Below are 24355 nucleotides of genomic sequence, written 5' to 3'. Positions count from 1 at the left end.
CATTTATATCATCAAGAAACCACTGGACAAAATATACCATGAAGAAACTAGTCCTGGTAGCCCAAGACCTGCTCCATTGGGTACCACTCTGATGGCCTGGGAGTCAGTTCTCTTACCTGTTGTTGTCCTAGATGCCAACAGGTGAACGCGGGACTTGTGAGATTTACTTAACAGGGACTCCTGGGCCACCAGGTATTTACTAGATATGGAGCTCCCCAGGTTGTGAATCGGAGTGCTAGCTTTAGATGTGACTTCTGGGAGGTTTTCCTCCCTGTCCTCTTTATCCCTGTTCTTTCTTTGTTTGGTCCGTTCCAGGAAGTACTGCCACTTGATTTTCTCAAACTGGAATAGGAGGATATTGCTCTCTGTGTTGATCACCATCCTGGAACAAAAACAACAAAATTGCCCAGAAAAGGAGCATGAAGGCCACCATGGCCAGCCTCCAGATCTGCACGCAAACTGCTGTCCTGTCCAATCCTCAGTCAAGGAAAATTCCCCAGGATATTACTGTGCCAGTAGGGGGTGTAGGTTGTTGAAGGGTCTAGGATAGCAGACCGTGCAGCAGGGCTCATGGGCTCTGTACCTATTTGTTGTTGTTGTTGTTGTTGTTAATGAAATGTAAGCAGGGCACATATGTTCTAATTACTTTGCTTTTGGAATTAAAATACTTTTAAAAGAATTTACATTCTTGGAGTGAGTGCCAAGCACCTCGGATGCTCGAGGCAGAAGGCTTAGTTAGGTACTTTGCATGAATGTTAGGTCCTGAAATTCACCCTTGTTTTAAGCTCGGCATCCAAATACCATGTTTCTATTGCTGTGATGGGAGTGTGGAAAACTCTTTAATGGGAGAGGTTCCCGCCTCAATGATCCTCCAGTCCACTCCCCTTCACTCCATCACTCCAAGGTCTCTGAGCATGCTCTACTTTACACTGAACATGTAGGATGTTTTAAAGCAGGATGGTTTCCATCTTCCCTAATCCCCACTTTAATGACCTGGTGGGAAAGGAGTTCTAAACCTAGCCCCCCGCCACACTCCCCGCCCCCAAGAACTGCCTCCTGCCTGCCCATGGCTTCTGTCATGCTCAGAGAAAGCCACTTTCTCTGCTCTACCTGGACCTCTCTCACCATAAACAAGAAACAGAGACACTGTGTGTAGGTTCCTTTCTGCTCCAAAGGTTGAAATTTTAAGATCATAACGGTTAGTATAAACTCTGTAAGAGAGTGACTTGTTTTGGTTGAAAACACTGGAATAAAATTTGGGGAATCATTCCAATTAGAAATCTCTTTCTGATTTATTTTTACTCAAGCCAAAAGGAAATAGTCTTTCTTCAGATGTCAGGGGTGAGAAAAAATCAGGGGTGATTAAAAAAAAAAGTATTACCTCGTGACTGAAAAGTGTTTATTTATTGAGACTTATTACCAGTGCTCCCTCTTTAAGATCAGAAATAGTAAAGTTTCATTAAAGAGAAGGCAATATGATTCATGGAGATTAACTTGATGTCTAAAGTGAGCCTGTGGTAGAATTTTTCAAAAGTGAATTCTACTTGGGTATATTTCACCTAATAGCACCCTGAACATGGCATATAACAAGCACAGTATTATATATACAATTAATCTAGTCCCAGTTCTGGCTTCTGTAAATTCATTTGCTCAGCACTGTCCCAGGGAACACGGGACCCTTTGCCCATGCCTTCCCTGCCTCCTGCACTTTGGGGCATCTGAAGTGAGACTGCAGAGACAGTGGGTGGAGCTCTGGGGCAGTGAGTGCGGGCTCAGGGAGCAAGCAGGCACTGCCCATTTCAGAGCTGTGGTCCCTGCAGCTAAGGACATGCTGCACTCACTGCATGAGTAGCCCAGACGTCCAGGACAAATCAGGAGTGAGGTGAACCCTGATTGCTAAGTTTGGTGCAAAGTCCATTTAGTCTCCCATGAGAACATGACTCTCCTCCAGCCGAAGCCCAGCTTTACTGCCAGGAAGTCCAGGGCTGGTGGCCCAGAGGAGGCAAAAATCATCCAAACAGAATTGTTCATAGCTCGGACCACCCACCTGTTGCCGCCAATGAAGAAGGACAACACGGGATCACCTCTGCCATTGGCTTTCATCACCTTCAGACAGTTCCCATTGAGGAAGTTGTAAATGCGGATCTTGCCATCTGCACAGGCACTGATGACCCGGAGGAAGAGCAGGGCCACGTGGAGAACTTCCCTGGAAGGGGACAGAGCAATAGGCAGGGTGTGTCATTTGGTAAGCTGCTTGGGACTTTTGTAATTCTGGGTATTTTGTGTATGGTCAGGAGTCAGTGGTTATAACTATCCCTGAAGTGATGTTTGCCCTCATTTCATAATTCTGGATGTAAACCATGAACCCTCAAGACATGGCTCTTCTCATTCATCCCATTCTGCGATGATTTTAAACTATACTACAAACCTATAGAAATCAAAACAGTATGGCATTGGCAGAAAAACAGACACATAGGCCAATAGAACAAAATTGAGAGCCCAGAGATAAACTCACACATATATGGGCAACTAATTTTCAACAAAAGAGCCAAAAACATACAATGAAGAAAGGGAAGTCTCTTCAATAAATGGTGTTGGGAAAACTGGAAAATCACATGCAAAGAAATGAAACTAGACAGCTATTTGACACCATACACAAAAATTAACTCAAAGTGGATTACCAACTTGAATATAACAACTGAAACAATAAGATAAATAGAAAAAAAACACATAGGCACTAAATTTATGAACCTTGGTCTCAGAGGGGTCTTTGTAAACTTCTCTCCAAAGGTAAGGAAAGTAAGAGCAAAAATAAATGAATGGAAGTACATCAAATAAAAAAGCTTCTTTAGAGCTGAAGAAACCATCAACAAAACAAAAGTAACCAACTGAATGGGAAAAGATATTTGCAAATGACACATCCAATAATGGGCTAATGTCCAAAATGTATAAATAACTCATACAACTCCGCAAGAAAAAAAAACAATTCTATTTTTAAAAAATGGGCAGAGGACCGCAATAGGTAGTTTTCCAAAGAAGATATACAAATGGCCAATGGATACATGGGAAAATGCTCAACATCACTAGTTATAATGAAAATTCAAATTAATACCACAATGAGGTGTCACCTCACATCCATTAGAATGGCTATTATCAATAAGACAAGAAATTGCAAATATTGGAGAGGATATGGAGAAAAGAGAACCCTCATACATTGCTGGTGGGATGTAAATTGATGCAGCCACTATGGAAAATAGTGTGGAGATTTCTCAAAAATTGAGAATAGAGCTACCATGTGACCCAGAAATGCCTCTTCTGGGTATTGGAAACATTTATTCATAAAGATAGATGTACCTCTATTCTCATTGCAGCATTATTTATAATAGCCAAGACATGGAAACTACTCAATTTTTGTTTGATTGAATGAAGAAGACATGATACATATACTATATAATAAAATATTACTCAGCCATAAAAAAGATGAAATATTGCCATTTGCAACAATATAGATGAGTCTTGAGAGTATTATGCTAAATAAAATATGTCAGACAGAAAAGGACGAAAACGATATGATTTCACTCATATGTAAGATATAAAACAAAAAGCAACAGATGAACAAATAAAAAATATCATAGATACGGACAAGAGAATGGTGGTTACCAGAAGAGAAAGAAGGTGGGGGGAGGACAAAGAGGATAAAAGGGGTCAAACACAAGATGATGGAAGGATACTAGACTTCGGGTGGTGAGCTCATAATTGAGTATACAGATGTTGTATTATAAATTTGTACACCTGATATTTATACAATGTTATTAACCAATATTAGCCCTATAAATTTAATAATAAAAAATAAAATATTCAAATTGTCTAGTTTTCAACAAAAATTATCTCCTATATAATAAAGTGGGAATATGCAAATTGACCATCACTCTGCCACAAAGATGACAGCACCCACAGTGGAGGGGGGGCGGTTTCTGTAACAAAAAATGGCTGCACCCACAGCGGAGGTTGAGTTCCTGTAATGAGCCTTAACGAGCAATCAGCAAGGACCTGAGGCTGTGCCCCCCCCAACACCCCCTCCCCGTGAGGCTTGATAGGGGACCTCAGGCTGCGCCCACCACCATGGGCGCCAGGCCAGGGGACCTCAGGCCATGCCCCACCCAACTGCCCCCATTGGGCTTGACAGGGGACCTCAGGCCGCTCCCCCCACCCAGCGGGGTTGATGAGGGACCTGAGGCCACACTCCCCCACCCGGCAGGGCTTGACAGGGGACTTGAGGCCACAACCCCCACCTGGTGGGGCTTGACAGGGTACCTCATGCTGCGCCCCCCCCACCCAGCGCCGGGCCAGGGGACCTCAGGCTGCAACCCTGCCTGGCAGGGTTAGACAAGGGTGGGGCCGGCCGGGTCTAGATCTTGCCCAATGGGGGTGGGGCCAGCCGGGTCTGGGTCTTGCACGATTTTGAGGCACACATGGGTGGGCGGGGACTTGACTCTGTGTCCCGTGGTGTGCCCCAGACTCTGACAGGAGGAAGATTTTCATATACATTTTACTAATTTTCTTTCATCTCTGAAACTTCTATTATAGAGATTGGGCAAATAGCAATATTAAAATATTTCCTCTAATGAATCCCCTTTTAATGTGCACAAATTTCGTGCACTGGGCCACTAGTCTATAATAATAAAAGCATAATATGCTAATTAGACCGGACGTCCTTCTGGACTACCTTCCAGATGAAGCCGGGGCTGTGAGGGAAGCCTGGGTCCCAGGTGCCTGCCAGCGGCTGGAGAGAAGCCCGGGTCCCAGGTGCCAGAGGACAGCTGGCGCCGGCAGCTGGGGGAAGGAAGGCCTACTGTTGCACAAATTTCATGCATCAGGCCTCTAGTATAAACATAAAAATACTAGAAAGTATAGTCCATATATAGCAAAAAAAGTAATCTATAGCAATTGTCCCCAGGAAACCCAATGGTTTGACTTACTAAACAAAGACTGTAAATCATCTATTTTAAATGTGTTCAAATAGCTAATGGAAAACATGTACAAAACTAAAGAAAATTATTAGAATAGTGTCTCACTAAATAGAGAATATCAATAGTGTTAGAAATTATAAAAGGAGCCAAATTGAAATTTTGGAGTTGGAAATAACAATAACTGAAATGAAAATTCACTAGAGGGGTTCAACAGCAGAATCAAGCAGGCAGAAGAAGCAAAGAACTTGAAGAGAGGTCAATTGAGATTATCCAGTCTGAAGAACAGAAAAAGAAAAAAAAAATGAACAGAGCCTCAGAAGCCTTTGTGACATTATCAAACCTCAGCATTTGCAAAACAGGCGTCCCAGAAAGAGAGAAGGGGTAGAAAGGATATTTGAAGAAATAATGGCTCAAAACTTTACAAATAAGGTGAAAAAATAATCTGCACATCTAAGAAGCTCAGCAAGCTTTAATTAAAATAAACTCAAAGAGATCTAAACATATAATCAACTGTAAAAAGACAAAGAAAGCATGGGAAGCAGCAAGAGACAAGCAGCTCATCACATGAAAACGATCCTCAATTACATTAATTTATATCTCATCAGAAACAATGGAGGCCAGAAGAACGAAGTAATATATTCAAAGTGCTGAAACAAAAATGAATAACTATAAACTAAGATTTACATATCCATCAAAACCATCCTAAAAAGTCGATAAATTAAGACATTCCCAAATAAACAAAAACAGAGTTTGTCACTAGCAGACCTACCTTATATAAAATGCTACATAGAGTCCTTTGGGTTGAAATGAAAGGACACTAAGTAGCAATTCGAATCCACATGAAGAAATAAAGAGCATCAATAAAGGTAACTAGGTACTAGTAAATATAAGAAAACAATATAAATGTATCTTTTGTTTATAACTCATTTTTCTATTTCATTTAAATACAGCTGCTGATGGATACACAGGACATAAAGACAATTTCTGATAAGAAGAGTATAAAGGAGAGGAGAGGAGCACAATTTTTGCATACTATTGAAATTAGGTTAATATTAATGTGAATTAGATTATTATAAAGTAAGATGTTAATTATAATCCCCAGGACGAATACTAAGAAAATAACTCAAAATAGATAGAAAGGAAAAAAAAAAAGACAAGGGAATTAAAATAACATACTAGGAAATACCCTTTTAAGACCAAAGAAGACCATAAAAGAAAAACTGAGGAACAAAAAATACACAAGACTATAGAAAACAAATAGCAAAATGGTAAAATAAGTTATTTTTATATTAAATTTAAATAGATTAAGCTCTTCAAGTAAAAAGCAGAGATTGGAAGAAAAGATTAAAAACAGCGTGATTCAACTGTATGCTGTCTACAAGAAACTCCTGTTAGAATAAAAATCACAGAGAGGTTAAATGGAAAAAGATAATCCATATGAAACAAGAGCTGGAGTGGCTACATTAATATCACGCAAAATAGACTTGCAAACAAAATTGTTAATAGAGATAAAAAAGGACATTATATAATGACAAAAGGGTGAATTCATCAAGAAGATATAACAATTATAAGTGCATATTTACTTAACTACAGTATCCAAAATACATGAGGCAAAACTCACATAACTAAAGGGAGAAATAGGCAACTCAGCAATCATAGATGAAGACTTCAATACCACACTTTAAATAATGGCTAGATCAACTAGACAAAAGACCTGAAAAACATTAGGAACCAACTAGACCTAACAGACATATACAAAACATTCCAACAAATACCAGCAGAGTACACATTAACCTCAAGAGCACATGGAACTTTCTCTAGGATAGGCCCTATGTTAGGTCAAGTAACACATCTCAATAGGTTTTGAACGCTTAAATCATATTAAGTTCTTTGACTACAATAAATTAACTTACAAATGAATAACAGAAAGAAACATGGAAAATTTGCTCATAGGGAAGTACATAGCAGTAGATGCCTACATTTCTCTAGTCAATAACCTAACTTTCACCTTAAAAAAAAAAAAAACTAGAAAAAGAAGGTCAAACTAAACGTGGACCACGGAGAAGGAAAATAAAGCTTGAAGCAGAAATCAATGAATTAGAGAATTGAAAAACAATAGAGAAAAATCAGTGAAACCAAAAGTTGGTTCCTTGAAAAGATGAGCAAACCTTTGGCTAGACAACTGACAATTATTTACTTAGACTGACCAAGAAACTAAGAGAGAAAACTGAAATCACTAAAATCAGAAATGAAACAGAGGACATTCCCAATGACTGATGTAAATGTTCTCTAATTAGATAGTAGTGATGGTTTTACAACATTATGAATATACTAAAAATCACTGAATTGCACACTATGACTTTTATATTATGCAAATTCTATCTTTATTTAAAAATTTAAAAAATGTATTATTATAAAACATTAAAGAATAAAGGGTGTGTGTTTTTTAAGATACTACAGAGTGCAAAACTTTTCTAGGGATCATCATTTCTATCTTTTCTACTTTGTATCCTCTAATTTTATTTCTCTTATCTATTGTCTCCCACACTATATGCATAATCTTAATTTTGGAGGAAAAAAAGAAGACAGATAGCAACTATGTCTGTTTTTACACCTCTATCATATTCAAAAGATGGGTATCAGTCCAATCATGACAACTCTCCAGAAAGGCAATCTATCAAATTAGTCCTTATTAAAAATCAATTGAAAATATTTATTGAGTACTTACCAGTATATGTACATAAGAGACGAGTAGGAAGAGGCGCCCCATAAAGAAGGGCATTGACCATGTCCTCCAGCTGTCTATGGATTCACTGTAACTATGCAAGGTATCAAGAACGAAAGTGAATGGTATATTGGGGTCCCCATTCAATGGGAGTGACAATGGTTTAAGAATGTCTCATAGCTGAGGTGGAGTGGGAGGCTCATGGATTGGTGGAATAGTGACTAAACTGCTGGGTTTTCTGGGAACAAATTATTTTCCAATACTTAGACTAAATCCTACTGAATTGTGGTTGGGAGGTTTTAAAAACATATAGTTACAAATTTCAGATGACATAATCAGGTTTTACTCCTTCCTGGGGGTCCAGGTTTGACATGCTAGAAGAGTTGCTGACGGTCGCCTAAGGGTTGGATAAATCACCGAACACAGGCCCTTCTCAGCATCCACTCATCAAGAATGCAGTCACGCATCACAGACAGAGGATACCTATCTATATAAAAGGCTAATATGTTAAGTGTCCCTCCCTACATCTGACCGGTCGCTATGACACACACTGACCACCAGGGGGCAGGCACTCAATGCAGGAGCTGTTGAGCTGCAATGACTTGGCAGCGGTGGTTCTCAGGTGAAGTACCCTGAAGCAGAGAGGAGGGAGCATGATTCCTCATGGGGTTGTGCGATTCCATCTTCGACTGCGGGTTATGTTGTTGCTGGGGCACTGTCGGCCCCAAATCTGGTTTACTGCACACTTGCATTTGCGTTCCACACCCTGTACGACAGCAACTTTGCAGAGTGCCCTCTTGCAGTCCAGGACCCCTTGGGGGATGTCGGAGAGCCAGTTTCAGCCTGATCCCCGCAGGCCAGGCTGAGGGACCCCACCTGCCGGAGGGGACCTCCCCCCCACACCCCGCTCACTCCGCAGATGCCTTTGAGCTACGGTGCCACCCCAGGTGCGGCCAGCCAGGGAGGGGTGGTGGGAAGTTGGCTCCACGAAGGGTCCGGCCCATCTCGCCCAGTCCCACCCCACCAGCCACCTTCTAATTAATTTCCTTTCAATGTGCACAAATCTATGCACCGAGTCACTAGTACACATATATACCCAAATCCCCTTCTACCTCCTATGAAGCCAGTGTGCCTGCCAAGAAGTTCTTTGGAGGGTATAAGGAAATTTAGGGACATGTTTTACTAAATAGCTATCCCCTGATAGATCCCCCTGGAAGATCCATTTACTCTTTTAATCAATTGGAATAGCATTTCAATCCCTGGGATTGTTTATATTGCACTCAGAGGAAAAAGAATTATTCACATAGTACCGGAGTGGCACAGAACAGCCTGTAAAACCTTTGGCCATGGCAGACCCATTAACTGACCACAATACCCTTTCCAAATAAGCCCCAATGTGACCTCAGACTACTTCTCAAATGGTTCTAAGCAGCCACCACCACTACACTGGGATTGGAATTGTAAAATGAAATCCATGTCTGTCCTGGAATAGAATTGTCCTGGAATAAGTTCCTTCTCTGAGCCCTCATTTAGTATTTTCAATAACAGTTGACAGTCAATGTTATATTAGTTTTAGGTGTACAGCATAGTGATTAGGCATTTTTATAATTTAAGAAGTGACCCCCCAATAAGTCTAGTGTCCACCTGGCATCATACATAGTTATTACAGTATTATTGACTCTATTCCCTATACTGTAACTTATATCCCCCCCCATGACTATTTTGTAACTACCAATTGCAGTTATTATTCCCTTTACCTTTTTCACTCAGCTTGCTATCCCCACACATCTGGAAACCATCAGTTTCTATGAGTCTGTTTCTGTTTTTTTTGTTCATTTATATTGCTCTTTAGATTCCACATATAAGTTAAACATATCAAACAGAGAAAGCCCTCCATTATTTTTAAACCTTTCACTTGGAACATTTCAAGCTTTTGTGAACACAAGCTTCCTGGGGTAAACGCCAATTCCAAGCATATTAAGTTTACTAGAATTGGCATTACTTGGGACAGCTCTGCCAATATTCAGACATTTAGTAGGTAACGGATATCAGTCTATCACGTGTGTCATAAGTATAAAATTTCAAACATTTTTCTAAATTCACATCTAGTATTGTTATTTCTTAAGAGAAATAAGTGAGGGTAATAGAGGGACTGGCCAAATAGAGGGGGTGGTAGGTAATAGGTAAAGGAGAAAAAAAAGGAAATGGGGGAGGAGCAAAGGGGACAAAAGGTCAGTAGACAGAAAAAGGGACTGATCTACCAAAAATCAAGGTCGCAGCTATGACAGGAAAAGGAGGGAGCACTACATTCTTCAGACAGGGCTTTCCTGGCACATACTTGGGATGCTTGTAGGCCATGAGGCATCGCTCATACTTTCCCACCATGCTCCAGGCCATGACTAGGCCATCAACACTTCCCGAGAGGAGATGCCACTGGTCAAAGCACAGGCACTTCACAGCTCCCTCATGGCCGCTGAGAATCTGCAAGAAAAGTTGTCCCTGTGTTCAGCCAATCGTCAACTCAAAGTGTGACTCCTTCAAGGGCCAAAGCTAGAAGCTTCTTTAGGTAAATTCCAAAGCCACTCTCCACCAATCCATGAGCACTGCTCACTTGGTACTTAGTTAGCCAACTTTACTTTTGCTCTTATAAGGCTCCCTCTCTCCAGAGCTCCCTCCCCAGTGAAGGGCGAATGGATCAGGGAGAAGACTGCTGGTGGGTCTGTGGCTGAGGCAGGCCCATCTCTCTGGAGTACCAGCGAGGGCCTGGACCATCATCCTCTTTTGCCAGAAGGAGAAGGGCCAGATGTTCCATCCCCAGCTCCTTACCAGGACCCAGTGGGCACCTGGGGCATCCTTGTGCCTGCTAATGCTGGTTAAACCACAGTTACAACAAGATTAGTGGTAAAAAGCTGTGACCCTGTGCTCCTGGCATAAATGATATCTCACCACCACCCACTAGGGCCAGGGGGTTTCAAATCCAGCAAGAACATTTTATGTATTTGAACATTCAGTCACTTTCAATACAGCCAACATTCTCATCAGAGAATAAGGGGAAAAACCACTGTGACTTTGTTCCTTCCCTTACCCATGCCAGAATCAGGGTAGAATATTCTCTATTGCTGTAAAAATATCCTGAGCCCATATATAATGTCTAATCAGAATGCAGCCTTCCAATACCAGCCTCATGACAGCATGGGTCACATGGGCCCTGACCCTCCACCAACAGTCAATGGCCAATTTTTTTTGTTGGGGGGCTTCCCCTTCAGTTCTTTCGGACTGCCCTTCTGGTGACTGGAACTCAATTGCTCCAAGGTTGTCTAGGGAGCCACCATCAGTCTCCTCCAATTCATCACCGCCAGTGCCCCATTCCCTCCACAGCCTACTGCCCCCACCTTTACCACCTGAGCCATGACAATGTGCCACACTTTCACTATTCCTCGCTCACAGCTGCTCACGATGTAGGTGTCGTTGATCTTGATGGCCAAGATGGGGTCTTTGTGTTTAAATGTCTTCAGACACTTCCCTGTGTTTATATCCCACTCTGAAAGGGAGAAGAGAGAAAGGTGAGGTCAGAGAGAGGGATGAAAGCAGGTTACAGGCTTGTTCCACACCCCATAACAGAAGCCAAGACTAGTGGAGCCCATCAAGTCAGACCCCAAAAGACCTTAGTCTGGCCCAGCACCCCCACAGTTTCACCAACAGCTCCATATACCTGTAACACAGAGCTCCCTAATCATGGGCCCCTGGGAGATCCAGCAATGCTTAGATCGTAGTTCTAACTGAGGAACTTAGCCTTGGGGTCCAAGTGTTGGGCAGCTCATCTCCAATGATACTTCTCAAGCCTGAAAAATGCTTGCCATGGAGATGTTGGGAAAATCATGGCACGTGTTTCGTGGCATCCATCTTTCAAGATGCTATGCTCCTGACTGACACCTTCCATCCCCAAAAGAAAAGAAAGCTGTCTATTTCCATTTACATTTTTTAATATTTCTGAATCTGACTTGGATTGTACTAATTGAGAGGTTATCACAGCTGGGGGCAGGTTTAGTGCTGCTTCTACATAGATGGTGCTAGAGCAACAGCCCAGGGTACTATAAGATGGGTGGGTATGAAAATAAATGGGAGAACAGAGCTTAAGGGTAAAAATTGAAAGTGTGAACCATGAATTCAGGGATGAAAATGTTACAGTCAGCTTCATGTTACAGTGTACCTCCCCAGCAACAGAATGAATAACCTAAGACAAAATGACCACAGCTAATATTTATATAGCAAGGACAACGAGCCAGGCATCATTCAAATAATGCTTGACATGTATTAACTTATCTTCACAAGACAAACACTATTATTATTTCCCACTATACAGATGGGGAAACTGAGGCATAGAGAGGTTCAGTAACCTGAATCACACAGGCAGTTAGCAGATTAAGCTGGGATTAGAACCCAGGGAATCTGGATCCAGAGGCTGTGCTCTTAACTGTGTATACCAGATTAACTTAAAGTATGTTTTTCTTATTTTACATACATACTGGCTCTTTTATTAATTTAGACTAGAGGCCAGGTGCACGAAATTTGTGCATGGGGGGGTCCCTCTTCCTGGCCTCTCTCCAATCCGCGACCCCTTGGGGGATGTCCGACTGCCTCTTGTAATCCGGGACAGCTAGCTCCTAATCGCTTGTCTTCCTGCCTGCCTGATCGCCCCTAACTGCCTCTGCCTCTCCCCGCACCTGGGACCCAGGATTCCCTCCTCTGGCTGGCTGCAGGCACCCAGGACTGGGCCGGCTTTGCTTGGGCCAGCTGCAGCTGCAGGGGACCGTGGGAGGGCGGCTTCACCTGGGCCACAGCCGCAGGCGCCCAGAACCATGGGGTGGGCGGCTTGTCCCTCTCCCGGGCCACAGCCTGGCTGGTCCCCATTCCTCTCTCCCTAGTGTTGAGTTTCTGAGCCGTTAAGGTGTGACGGTGTGACAACCATTTGCATATTAGCTCTTTATTATATAGGATATGTGAAACTTGAAATGTTAATTAAAATATCCTTGGGAAGGGGCCCTGATTTAAAGAATTTAAAACATGGGGAGTTACCATTCAGGTCTCCAATTGTCTCTTTCTCCTGGGTTTTGGTAACCCAGGCAGGTTGGAAGAGCCCAGGGGCTGCTGGCAGGGCCAGGGTTAGGGTAAGAGAGATCTTTTGATAGTTTTTTATCTTGTGTGTATTAATTCTGACTTTTACATACTGCATTAAAATATGTAATTTGATTATTGTGGTTTTATTGGTGCTCCCTCAAGTTTTATACCTGAGTTAATGGCCTAACTCCCCTTGTCCTAGTTCTGGCCTGCCTGTGGTCTCACAGGATTCTCTCAAGCTTGAGGCCTTGTCTGCCCTTGCATCTTCAGACCCTCACCCTTTCATCCTTTCTGCTCTACTCCTTAAAGCAATCATGGCAACAAGACAAGTTCAGGTCAGGGAGGGCAAAAAGGTAGGGAGTATCTTAAGCAGGTCTGAGTGTTTGTGTATGTGTCACCACTCTTTCTCCCTTTTCCACATCTTTTTCCTCCACTTACCCCTAATATGATGTGGTTTTTGGGTCCCTTACTTTTCTTCTTGTCAGTTTTTCCTCTGGATTTGCAGGGAACTTCTCATCCATACCTAAGGCTTCCATCTTTCATTATTATTGATAACCACCAAATCAACGTACCTGGAACTCCAGACTGGTGTAGTCACACATGCATCTTCCTATTGCAATTCTCACCTGGGTAACTTTGGGAATACTATACTCAATTTATTAGCTTTCTATTGCTGCTGTAACAAATTCCCACAAGCTTAGATGCTAAAAGCAACACATACGTATTATTTTACAGAAATCTGACATGACCTCAAAAGGCTAAGATCAAGGTGTCAGCAGGGCAGTGTTCCTTTATGAGGGAGGGGATCCACTTCCTTGCCTTTTCCACTTTCTAGGGTCACCTACATTCCTTGGCTCATGTTTTCCTTCTTATATCTTCAAACCAGCAACAATACATCTCTCTGGCCATTCTTCCATAGTCACATCTCCTTTTTATCACAGACAATAAAGTTTTAAGGATCCATGTGATTACCCATGGCCCCACATTGAGAACCAAGGATAATTTCTCCATTTTAAAGTCCTTAACTTAATTACATCTGCAAAGTCCCTTTGGCCATACAAAGTTACATAGTCATAGATTCCGGGAATTAAGACATGAATATCTTTGGTTAGCCATTATTCTGCCTATCACACTCAACATGTTCAAAATTGAAGCCATTACCTTCTCCTCCATTCCTCACTCTTCCCTATTGTTGCCAGAAGATTGGGTAGGTTACAATTCCCTGTCACTAGTGGAGGTGGGGTTCTTACAATATCTTTAGAGAGGAATTTTCTAAGACTCACATGGGAGAAAGGGTGGTTTTTACTGGCATGGAATTTTATTTCTTGGGTTGCACAGTCCCATGTCTCTTAATCCAGCCCTGGAAAATACGTAGCTGGGCCTCCAGCAGAACCCATAGCACAGTCAGTATCCAGAATTTTCGTTCCAGGGTGGAGCTGGGTCTGATATAGTATTAGGCTACCCTTAGTCCATTAGTCCATCGTGTGGGTCCCACATGGCTGTGAGCCACATGGGTGAATTCCAGGGAGTGAGTCCCCAGCCACAGTAGTTCCAGAGCACAAGAGCCAAGAGAGAGAACTCCCTTTGTTCTGGAGTTAAGTGTCTCAGATTTCACACCCTTCTGTCCACTGACTCACTCCCAGTTGTGACTGACAGGTAAGCATCTTCCCAAATCATTCAGACCTTACTGGGCATGCACCTATTGTCCAGTCCCTTCAACCCGCTGATCTGTGGGGAACAGACTTGGAGAATGTTAAACTGTAGCTTTCTGGCAAAGTTGTATAAATAGCATGCCTATATTAGTCTCCCCTTTACTACGTTTCTCTTAATTAATAACCAGATTATTATAATGGTATCACTACTATTCCCCTATTCATCCTATTTACATCCTATTTACATTGATGACACTTCTATATCCCCAGTGGCCTGAGTTTAAATTCTGGCCTCATCATTTGCGCTTCTATCTTTCTCACTTTTCATATCCAATTGGCGGTAAAGTCCTGCCAATCCCCCCTCTAGACATCTCCCTTCAGGGAGTCTATGCCATTTAATATAAGCTCGCACTTTCTGAGTTTCTTCACACTTGCCTGCTCTCCAATACTATAAAAACACCACAGTCTCCAGACTGAGTAGTGTCTCACTTTGTCCCCTATCTCCACGTGGTCACTGCCCTCCAGATCCTTCTTCCACACCATCACTAGAGTTATCTTTCTCGAAAGCGCATTTGATCATGTCAATCCTCAGCTTAAGATGCATTTGTACTAATAGCTTTCCATGTCCTATAGGATAAAGTTCAGTTTCCTTCCATGATGCAGAAGGTCCTTGATAATCTGGCCACAAACAAATTATCTTCAACACTACACCCAGCCAGACCAGCCAGGGGAAATCCCCTGGATACACCATTTTCTTCAACCTTCTATGGATTTGCCTGTGCTGTTCCTTCTACTTGGAATGTCCTCCACTCTCTCTCTCTATGTCTAGAACTAAATAGCATCCTGTCTGTGCTGCTTTTCCTCCTGCTCTTACTTCCACGGTCCCATAGAACTCTGCATGTTGGTTCGGAGTGTATGATTTAGAGTCAGACACTCTACCACTCAGCAGCTTTAATTTAGGGGAAATTGTTTTTCTCTGAGTTTGGATCTTTCATCTGTATCCACCTCATAGTGTTCTTATGGGGGTTAAATAATATATATAAAGCACCTAACACAGTCAAAAAGTTAGTATTCAATAAGTGGCAGTTGTTATTGGTCACATATTTTATTATATTCTCCATCATATATTTATATATCTATTTTCATTAGGAAATGATGAGCCTCTGGAGGAAATAAAAAGCTGTATTGAAAGAGCCATATCATACTCATTTTATTTCCTTAATACCTCACACAGTGTCTAGCATATTGTACATATTCAACCAACAATTGTCAAAGAAATGGATCAATAGGTATATAGATGGGTGGATGGATGAAAAAAAAAGTGGGTGCCTGTAGAAATGACCAAAATATGTATTTTTGGCAACCTATGGATTTGGGGAAACTTCTTAGAAAGTTAAGGGCATTTCCTCTCACCTTTTACCTGGCAATCTTTTGCTCCAGACACGAGCATTTTATTATATAAATCGATGCAAGTGATTGTCCCCTGGTGGCCAGTGAAGATTCGTATGCAAGCCCCACTTTTCAGATCCCAGTATCTGCAGGAATTAGGCCAAAAAAAATTTTTTTTAGATTTTCTTAGGACCCAAGGGTTCATACTGTATAGTGTTCCTATAGATCAAAAAGTAGTTGTAAGGCAGAAAAGTTTCCTGATTAAGCTCAGAGGCCTGGAATTTAATCTCAGTTATAGTACCTATTAGGTGTAACTTTAGGAAAGCTACGTAATTTCTGTGTAGGCTTCATTTCCTGATTGATAAAATGGAAGTGATAATATTAATAGTTACAACATAGGATTTTTGTGAAGAATTAAATTCACAAATGCAGTGATTGTTAACCCAGGGTGATTTCTACCCCCAGGGAACATTTAACAATGCTTGAAGTTAGTTTTGGTTGTCACAAGCGGGGATGGAGGTGCTCCTGGTATTTAGCGTATAGAGTTCAAGGATTCTGTTATCCTCCTACAATTCACAGGAGTGTCTCCACAGAAAGAATTCTCCAGCCCTAAATGCCAATAGGGCTGAAGTTGAGAAACCCCACGTTAAGGCATGTAACGTTAGAATAGTAACCTACGTGTAGAAAATGCTCGATAACTGTTACTTGGTAATAGGTGGAAGGGTCCCTGGAATGACCACCAGGCCTAAAATTCATGGCACTGATTCAATGGTAGAGCTGATCTTCCAACTTTTCTATGGCCTTACCTGTTGGTCGGAGCCAACACGCACCTACGGTGTGTTTGACGATGTCCTAGGAGTCTAAAAAAAGCATGTTTTGAATTTCTGTTTCTAGCGACTTGGCCAACCATGTATCCAGGTTGTGTTTCTAAATTCATATAGAAAATATATTTGATAAACACTTGCTGAATAATAGAAATAGAAGAATTACCACAGCCATGCAGATCCAAAATATTTTATGTATATTTCTGAAACGTATCTAATAGATATATGGAAACATGTATGTGTCACACTGCTGTTTAATAAACAGGCTTGCCTGAGGTCTCTTAAATATAATTATTACAAATTTCCACTTCAGCCAGGTTATTTCTGTGGCAGGTCACAGGGAAATGCTTAGTTAGTAGACTCTGGAGCCAGGATGCCTGAGGTCCAAGCCCAGGTCCATCACTTACTAGCTGTGTGATCTTGGAAAATTTAATAAATAACTCTATACCTCAGTTTCCTCATCTGTAAACGGGATAATAATGGCACTTGCCTCATGCAGTTATTATTAGATTTGGCATAACATATGATTAATGATAAAATATAATAATTATTATTAATAATACATTCTTTGAATGTGAAGATTTTCTTCTAATACTCCCAAGTGTCGTATGACCTTACCTGTTTGTCAGAGCCTGCTATGCACCTACAGTGTGTTTGACCATGTCCCAGTAGTCTAAAAAAAACACATGTTTTGAATTTCCATCTCTAGCAACATGGCCGACCATGTGTCCAGGTTGTTTTTCTAAATACATACAGAAAATGTATTTGATAAAAACTTGTTGAATAGGAATAGAAGAAAATGTTTTGATTTTATAAACTTATAAAATCAAAGTTGTAACAGCAAGCATGATACTTAAATATACTTGCTATAGATGTACTCCCTTCAAAAAGGAGAATAAGCCCTGGCCGGTTTGGCTCAGTGGATAGAGCATTGGCCTGAGGACTGAAGGGCCCTGGGTTCGATTCCAGTCAAGGGCATGTACCTTGGTTGTGGGCACATCCCCAGTGGGGAATGTGCAGGAGGCAACTGAATTGATGTTTCTCTCTCATCGATGTTTCTGGCTCTCTATCCCTCTCCCTTCCTCTCTGTAAAAATCAATAAAATATTTTTTTAAAGAAAGGAGAATAAGATATGTATGCCTGTTCTTACTACTACTGCTTAGCTGGAAGGCCCAGGCAAAGTCAGGATGAAAGAACAAAAAAAGAATACTACAATTATTGGAAAAAAAGGTAATATATTGTCATTATTTTCAATTGATAAGGTTATCTACATAGGCAAACAAAATCAACACACATACTTTTAAAATTAATAAGAAACATTAGCAAAGTTGTTGGATACAAAATCAAACTAGAAAAATTGATATTGTTTCTCCATACCAGTAATAATCAATTTAAAATATAAATGAAAATAAAGTACTATTTACAATAGCAATATTATAAAGTTCTTAGTTATTACATAAAAAGCTTCTGCATAGCAAAAGAAACCATCAACAAAATGAAAAGGGAGCCCACTGTATGGGAGAATATATTTGCTAATGGTACATCTGATAGAGGGTTCATTTCCAAAATATATAAACAACATATATAACTCAGCAACAGAAAGATAAACAATCTAATTAAAACATGGGCAAAGGAACTGAATAGATACTTCTCTAAAGAGGACATAAAGATGGTTAATAGACATGTGAAAAAATGCTCACTAATCATCAGAGAGATGCAAATTAAAACTACAATGAGGTATCAAATCACACCTACCAGTGAGGTTCCTATCAATAAATCAACTAACTATTGCTGGCAAGGATGTGGGAAAAAGGGAACCCTAGTACACAGCTGGTGGGAATACAGATTGGTACAGCCACTATGGAAAACAGTATGGAGTTTCCTCAAAAAATTAAAAATGGGTCCTAACCAGTTTGGCTCAGTGGATAGAGTGTCGGCCTGCGGACTGAAAGGTCCCAGGTTCGATTCTGGTCAAGGGCATGTACCTTGGTTGCGGGCACATCCCCAGTAGGAGGTGTGCAGGAGGCAGCTGATTGATGTTTCTCTCTCATCGATGTTTCTGGCTCTCTATCCCTCTCCCTTCCTATCTATAAAAAATCAATAAAATATATTAAAATAAATAAATAAATAAACAAATCATTTAAAAAAATTAAAAGTGGAACTGCTGTATGGTCTAGAGGTCCCACTTCTGGGGATATATCCCAAAAGACCTAAAACACCAATCAGAAAGAATATATGCACCCCTAGGTTCATTGCAGCATTAACAATAGCTAAGATCTGGAAACAGCCCAAGTGTCCATTAGTAGATGAATGGATAAAAAAGCTGTGGTACATTTACACAATGGAATACTATGTAGCTATAAAAAAGGAACTCTTATTCTTTGTGACAGCATGGAGGTACCTAGAGATTATGCCAAGTGAAAAAAGTCAGTCAGAAAAAGACAAATATCACATGATCTCACTTATATATGGAACCTAATGAACAAAATTAACTGACAAACAAAAGGCATGGCTACATGGAACAGACTGACAGATATCAGAGGAGAGTGGGGTAGGGGGCATTGGAAGAGATCAACCAAAGAACATATATGCATATATGCATAGCCCATAGACACAGACAATAGTGTGAGGAATACCTGAGGAGGCATGGCTGGGTGCAAAGTAAGGGGAAATGGAGTACAACTGCAATACTGTCAAAATTAAGATAAGAAATTCATGCATTACAGTTAACAATACTGTGCCATATATTTGAAAGTTAATAAGAGAGATCTTAAAAGTTCTCATCATAACAACAAAAAACTGTAACTATGCGTGGTGATGGGTTTTGTTTACACCTAAAACAGAAATGTTGTATGCCAATTATACCCCCAATAAAATTTTTTTCTAAAAACTCATATATACAGGCACCAGGAGACAAATCCAAGAACACTTATGGCAGCACTTCTTGAAAGAATAGAAAACCTAGAAACAATCCAAATATCCACTAACAACAGAATAAATAAATGAGTTAAGATATATTCACCCAATAAAACACTATATCTCAGTAAAAATACGTTAATTATTGCTGCCTACATCATATGGATGCATCTCAAAATCATAGTTCAATGTAAGAAATCAAATATGGATGAATTTTTAAAACAGTTCCATTTATGTTAAGTTCAAAAATGGACCAAAGTAATAAATATATTTGGAGATATATAACTAAGTAGCAAAACTATAAATAAACCTATAAAAATATAAGGGAATAATTAGTATAAAATTTAGAATAACATTACCTCTGGTTGGGAAGAAGAGAGAAGCAATAAGGGAAAGGCACATAATGGGATTTGGAGACTAACAATGTTTTATTTCTTGTCCTGAGTAATGAGTACAATGGTCCTTCTTCTATTCTTTAAATATATATATATATATCTATATATATATATATATATATATATACACACACACGCACACACACACACACACACACACACACATATATATATATATATATATACACACATTTCAAACACTATCTTACTTCTATACAATATTTCAAACCCACAAAAAATACTTTCCCTGAAGGAATCTATAAAAGGAAATATAAATTGGGCCTTCATCTAGGAATGCTAAAAATATACTTTCTGATTCACAGTCTTCAACTAGAAAATGCTAGTAGGTCTGATCATTGTTATAAGCCTATCTCATTCAAAGTTTAAACAATATACAAATTCTTGGTTTTTACCTTGCCAAAAAAGCAAAATGCTGTGGACTATTCTAGAAGTTAGTATTATTTAGGATAACTTTTCAATAACTACAAAAAGGAAAAAGTATATGTACTTCTTTCTTCCACAAACTGGGGTTTGTGAGGAACCACAACTCCTTGGCCCACTCACCTGATACTCAGGTCATAGCTCCCGCTCAGGAGAACGTTTTCCTCCTCACACACGAAGAGGGCACGAATACTCCCAGTGTGGCCTCGGAACTGGACGGGGATCTCCTTTGCTTGTAAGACGTCCAGAAGCTGGATCTTCCGATTGGATGACACAGCTACCACATCTCCCCCAGAATAGTGGATGATTCTATTTCTGTCCCACCTGAGTTGCCAGGAAAAAGGATGATCCATGAAAAGAGAGTTAGTGTCCTGCCTGGAACTCACTAGCACAGTGGTTTTACCTGCAAGTATACGAAAAGTCAAGGCCTTCCAACAAGGACAGTAGCCGAGATAAAGGACTAGTGTTAATGGGCCCTGATAGATTTCTACCTCATAGCATAACAAAAAATCCACTTGGGGTAAATTTAAAACCTAAAGACAAAGGGCAAAAACTACCAAAAAAATCTGCTAATTAATGTATGATAAATCCCCAAGAAAGAGAATAGGAGAATAGAGTATGCAGTATTCCCCAAACTTATTTAACCACAGAAACCTTTTTTCATGGAAAACCTCAGAGGAACACAGTTGGGAAGCCCTATACCCACTGCATATACCACTATTTCTTTTTTTTTAAATTTTTCTTAACCAATATCCAATGAACACATATTAAGTTCCAAGTTCTGAGCTAATAGGAGCCATGGGGGATACAAAAATGAGTAAGATATGGACCTTGACTTCAATGAGCTTGTAGTCTGATAAAAAAAAAAGGTGAGTTGAATTAATTTTCCAATCATAATATTACTAGTAAATACATAAAATATGATCAGGATGACCAAATAATTTATTATCCAAATATTTTTTACCTTGAAAGGGGACACTATTATTAATTACCCCAGGATCACAGAGTAAAGTGGGATTGTTTCAGTAAAAAGGGATGTATGGTCACTCTAAATATGAGAAGCAATTTTGTTCTCATTGCATTTGTCATATCTTGAGTTCAACCAGGCACCATCTTTTCTAAAGAGTATTTATCGCCATACCACTCATAAAAAGTCAACTTTGCCGATCTCCTATCTGCTCTGCCTTTCCCTTAAGGACTGGTCAATATGCAATTTGTTAGTGTGACTCACAGCCAAAAATAAAATAGAGATGGCCTTCACAAAGCCGTATGAATGAAGAGTGAAATCCTAGGCCTAAAGTATGGCAGAAAGTTGATTATTAAAGGATCTTCTTACAGCATATCCAAATGACATCACACTATGTAGTTATCATAAATACTATCTTCATATTTAACATGGAAAGATAGCCACAGTATTTTGCTGGAGTGTGTTACAGAAATATGCATAGCACTAGTGGCCTGGTGCACGAAATTTGTGCATGGGGGGGTGTCCCTCAGCCTGGCCTGCACCTCTCCAATCTGGGACCCCTCGGGGGATGTCTGACTGCCGGTTTAGGCCCGATCCCATAGGGACATCTCTCTCACAATCTGGGACGCTGGCTCCTAACTGCTTACCTGCTTGCCTGCCTGATCGCCCCTAACCACTCTACATGCCAGCCTGCTTGCCCCCAACTGCCCCCCGGCTGGCCTTCTCATCCCTAACTGCCCCCCGCCCCCCTGCTGGCCTGCTCATCCCTAACTGCCTGCTCCTGCTGGTCTGATTGCTCCCAACTGCCCCCCCACCAGCCTGATCACTCCAAAACTGCCCTCCCCTCCTGGCCTGGACACCCCTAACCACCTCTGCCTCAGCCTCGCCACCTTGGCTTTGTCTGGAAGGTCTCCCAGTCTAATTAACATATTACCCTTTTATTAGTATAGACAGTATAGATAGACACCTGGTGCACAGGTGAGGGCTGGCTGGTCTATCCTGAAGGGGGTCCTGGATCAGGGTAGGGGTCCCTTGGGGGGCAGGGCAGGCCTGGGCGAGGGGCCTGGGGTGGTTTGGAGGCCAGCCACACCCTCATTGGGTTGGGGGTCCCCACTGGGGGCGGTGTGGTCTGGGTGAGGTGCTGGAGTGGTTTGCAGGCTGGCCACACACCCTTTGGGGTGGGGGTCCCCACTGGGGGGCATGGCCAGCCTGGGCAAGGAGCTGATGGCCAGCTTGGGTGAGGGGCTGAGGGCTGTTTTCAGGCTGGCCACGCCCCCATCGGGGTGAGGATCCCCACTGGGGGGCATGGCCGGCCTGGGTGAGGGGCCAAGGGCCTTTTGGAGGAGGTTTGCAGGCCAGCTAAGCCCCCAGCTTTGTAAAAAAATTTTAGAATAGACACCAGTATTAATGGTGATTATCTCTAGAAGACAAGATTATAGGAGATCTTTGCTTTTATCTATACATTTTCTGGCATTTGGTGGGCTCCCCCCCCCTCACACACACACAGTAAGCATATATTACTTCTGAAATTAGAATAAAACAATAAAACTATTTCAAGAAAGAAAGATTTTATGCACATAAATTGTGCATAAATTTGTTGGTCAGTATATCCAAAATTTATAAGGGGAAAATATCCCCCACTCACTGCTGATAATGGTGCAAACATCAAGCACCTATTCTCATGTTAATTTAGAGTTTGAGATGAGGAAGGATTGCCTTTCCAAGTGAACAGGGGTCATGGGAATCCTAAGATGCCAGTATTTAAGGATCTCTGAAGACCTAGATTCAGAACCTACGTGTCAGAGAGAATATGGATGTTGTAAGTCCCACAGAAGACATTTCTCTCCTCCATCTGGATCTGCTGGATTTCCTGGTTCTGGTATGCTGTCCACAAGCTGTTGTCAGTCTAACAAAGGAACACTTGGAGTCAAAGTACAGCGGCAACTTTAATCCTGTAGCCCTTAGAGCAGCGATTCTCAACCTGTGGGTCGCGACCCCTTTGGGGGTCGAACGACCCTTTCACAGGAGTCGCTTAAGGCCATCAGAAAACGTATATATAATTACATATTGTTTTTATGATTAATCACTATGCTTTAATTATGTTCAATTTGTAACAATGAAATTGGGGGTCACCACAATATGAGGAACTGTATTAAAGGGTCGAGGCATTAGGAAGGTTGAGAATCACTGTGAGTCTCCCCTGGCAAGGACACAAGTGTCCATGGATTCTTCCTCTTCAGGCTGTGGCTGTTGCTATGTGGTCATGGGGAAGGGCCAAGGAGCAGGCAGCAAGGTAATCTGTACGTTAGAAAATAATGAGTCCAAGGTCCTAATTCTTCTCCCATTTCTTTGTGTTTCATATGCATTTTGATTCCATGAACTTTCAATATTGCTGATGCCCAACTTTTAAAAAAATGAGCTCACAAAGGGTATACTCACAGATAAAGGCACAGGTCCCTTTTGACCAACCATTTCATGGAAGTAGGGTTTCACATTTACATTACATATACTTGACAGTACAAAGTATATTCATGGAAACTGCCATGTGTGAAATTACTGTTACACACTCTATTTTCATTTGCCCTTCAAAGTTTTCATCCATCTGCAACCTTAACTTCTCCTTACAGCTGCCTCACAATGTGTTCTCAACATTTTACAGATGAGGTATCTGAGTCTCAGAGAGGAGAAATCAATATACCCAATCTCAGCAGAGGTGCTTGCTTTCCCTTTCCCTCCCGCCCTCCCTCCCTCCCTCCCTCCCTTCCTTCTTCTTTCCTCCCTTCCTTCTTTTCTTCCCTCCTCCTCCTTCCTTCCCTATTTTTTTTCTCTCCCTCTCTTAATCACATACTTCCTGAGCAGCTATTGCCTGCCAGGCATGCTGAATTCTGGCACAGATGAAAGTTCCATTCTTCTTCTCAGGCAGGCTCTCCCCCCTCCAAATGCAGAAAATAATACACG

General features: G+C 41.2%; 1 protein-coding gene across 16 annotated transcripts in view; it reads right to left on the bottom strand.

Annotated features, from left to right (window-relative positions):
• The window catches only part of CDRT1 (CMT1A duplicated region transcript 1), a 45491-nt gene that overhangs the window by 5575 nt on the left and 15561 nt on the right, over positions 1–24355 (bottom strand). For 9 of the 16 annotated variants that reach the window (XM_023761134.1, XM_023761133.1, XM_023761136.1 and 6 more), the window contains 7 exons: positions 23194–23303; positions 20554–20754; positions 15879–16000; positions 11088–11236; positions 10034–10176; positions 2048–2206; positions 117–382 (listed from right to left, as the gene is read on the bottom strand). In XM_023761134.1, coding sequence (XP_023616902.1) covers positions 117–382; positions 2048–2206; positions 10034–10176; positions 11088–11236; positions 15879–16000; positions 20554–20754; positions 23194–23303 — 1150 coding nt within the window. The remainder of the gene's footprint in view (positions 1–116; positions 383–2047; positions 2207–10033; positions 10177–11087; positions 11237–15878; positions 16001–20553; positions 20755–23193; positions 23304–24355) is intronic. The other 7 variants (XR_002831324.1, XM_023761129.1, XM_023761130.1 and 4 more) reach the window with 5 other exon arrangements.

This window comes from Myotis lucifugus, unplaced genomic scaffold (assembly GCF_000147115.1).
Source record: "Myotis lucifugus unplaced genomic scaffold, Myoluc2.0 scaffold_199, whole genome shotgun sequence".
Lineage (NCBI taxonomy): Eukaryota > Metazoa > Chordata > Mammalia > Chiroptera > Vespertilionidae > Myotis > Myotis lucifugus.
This window is presented reverse-complemented; position numbering and strand designations above follow the sequence as displayed.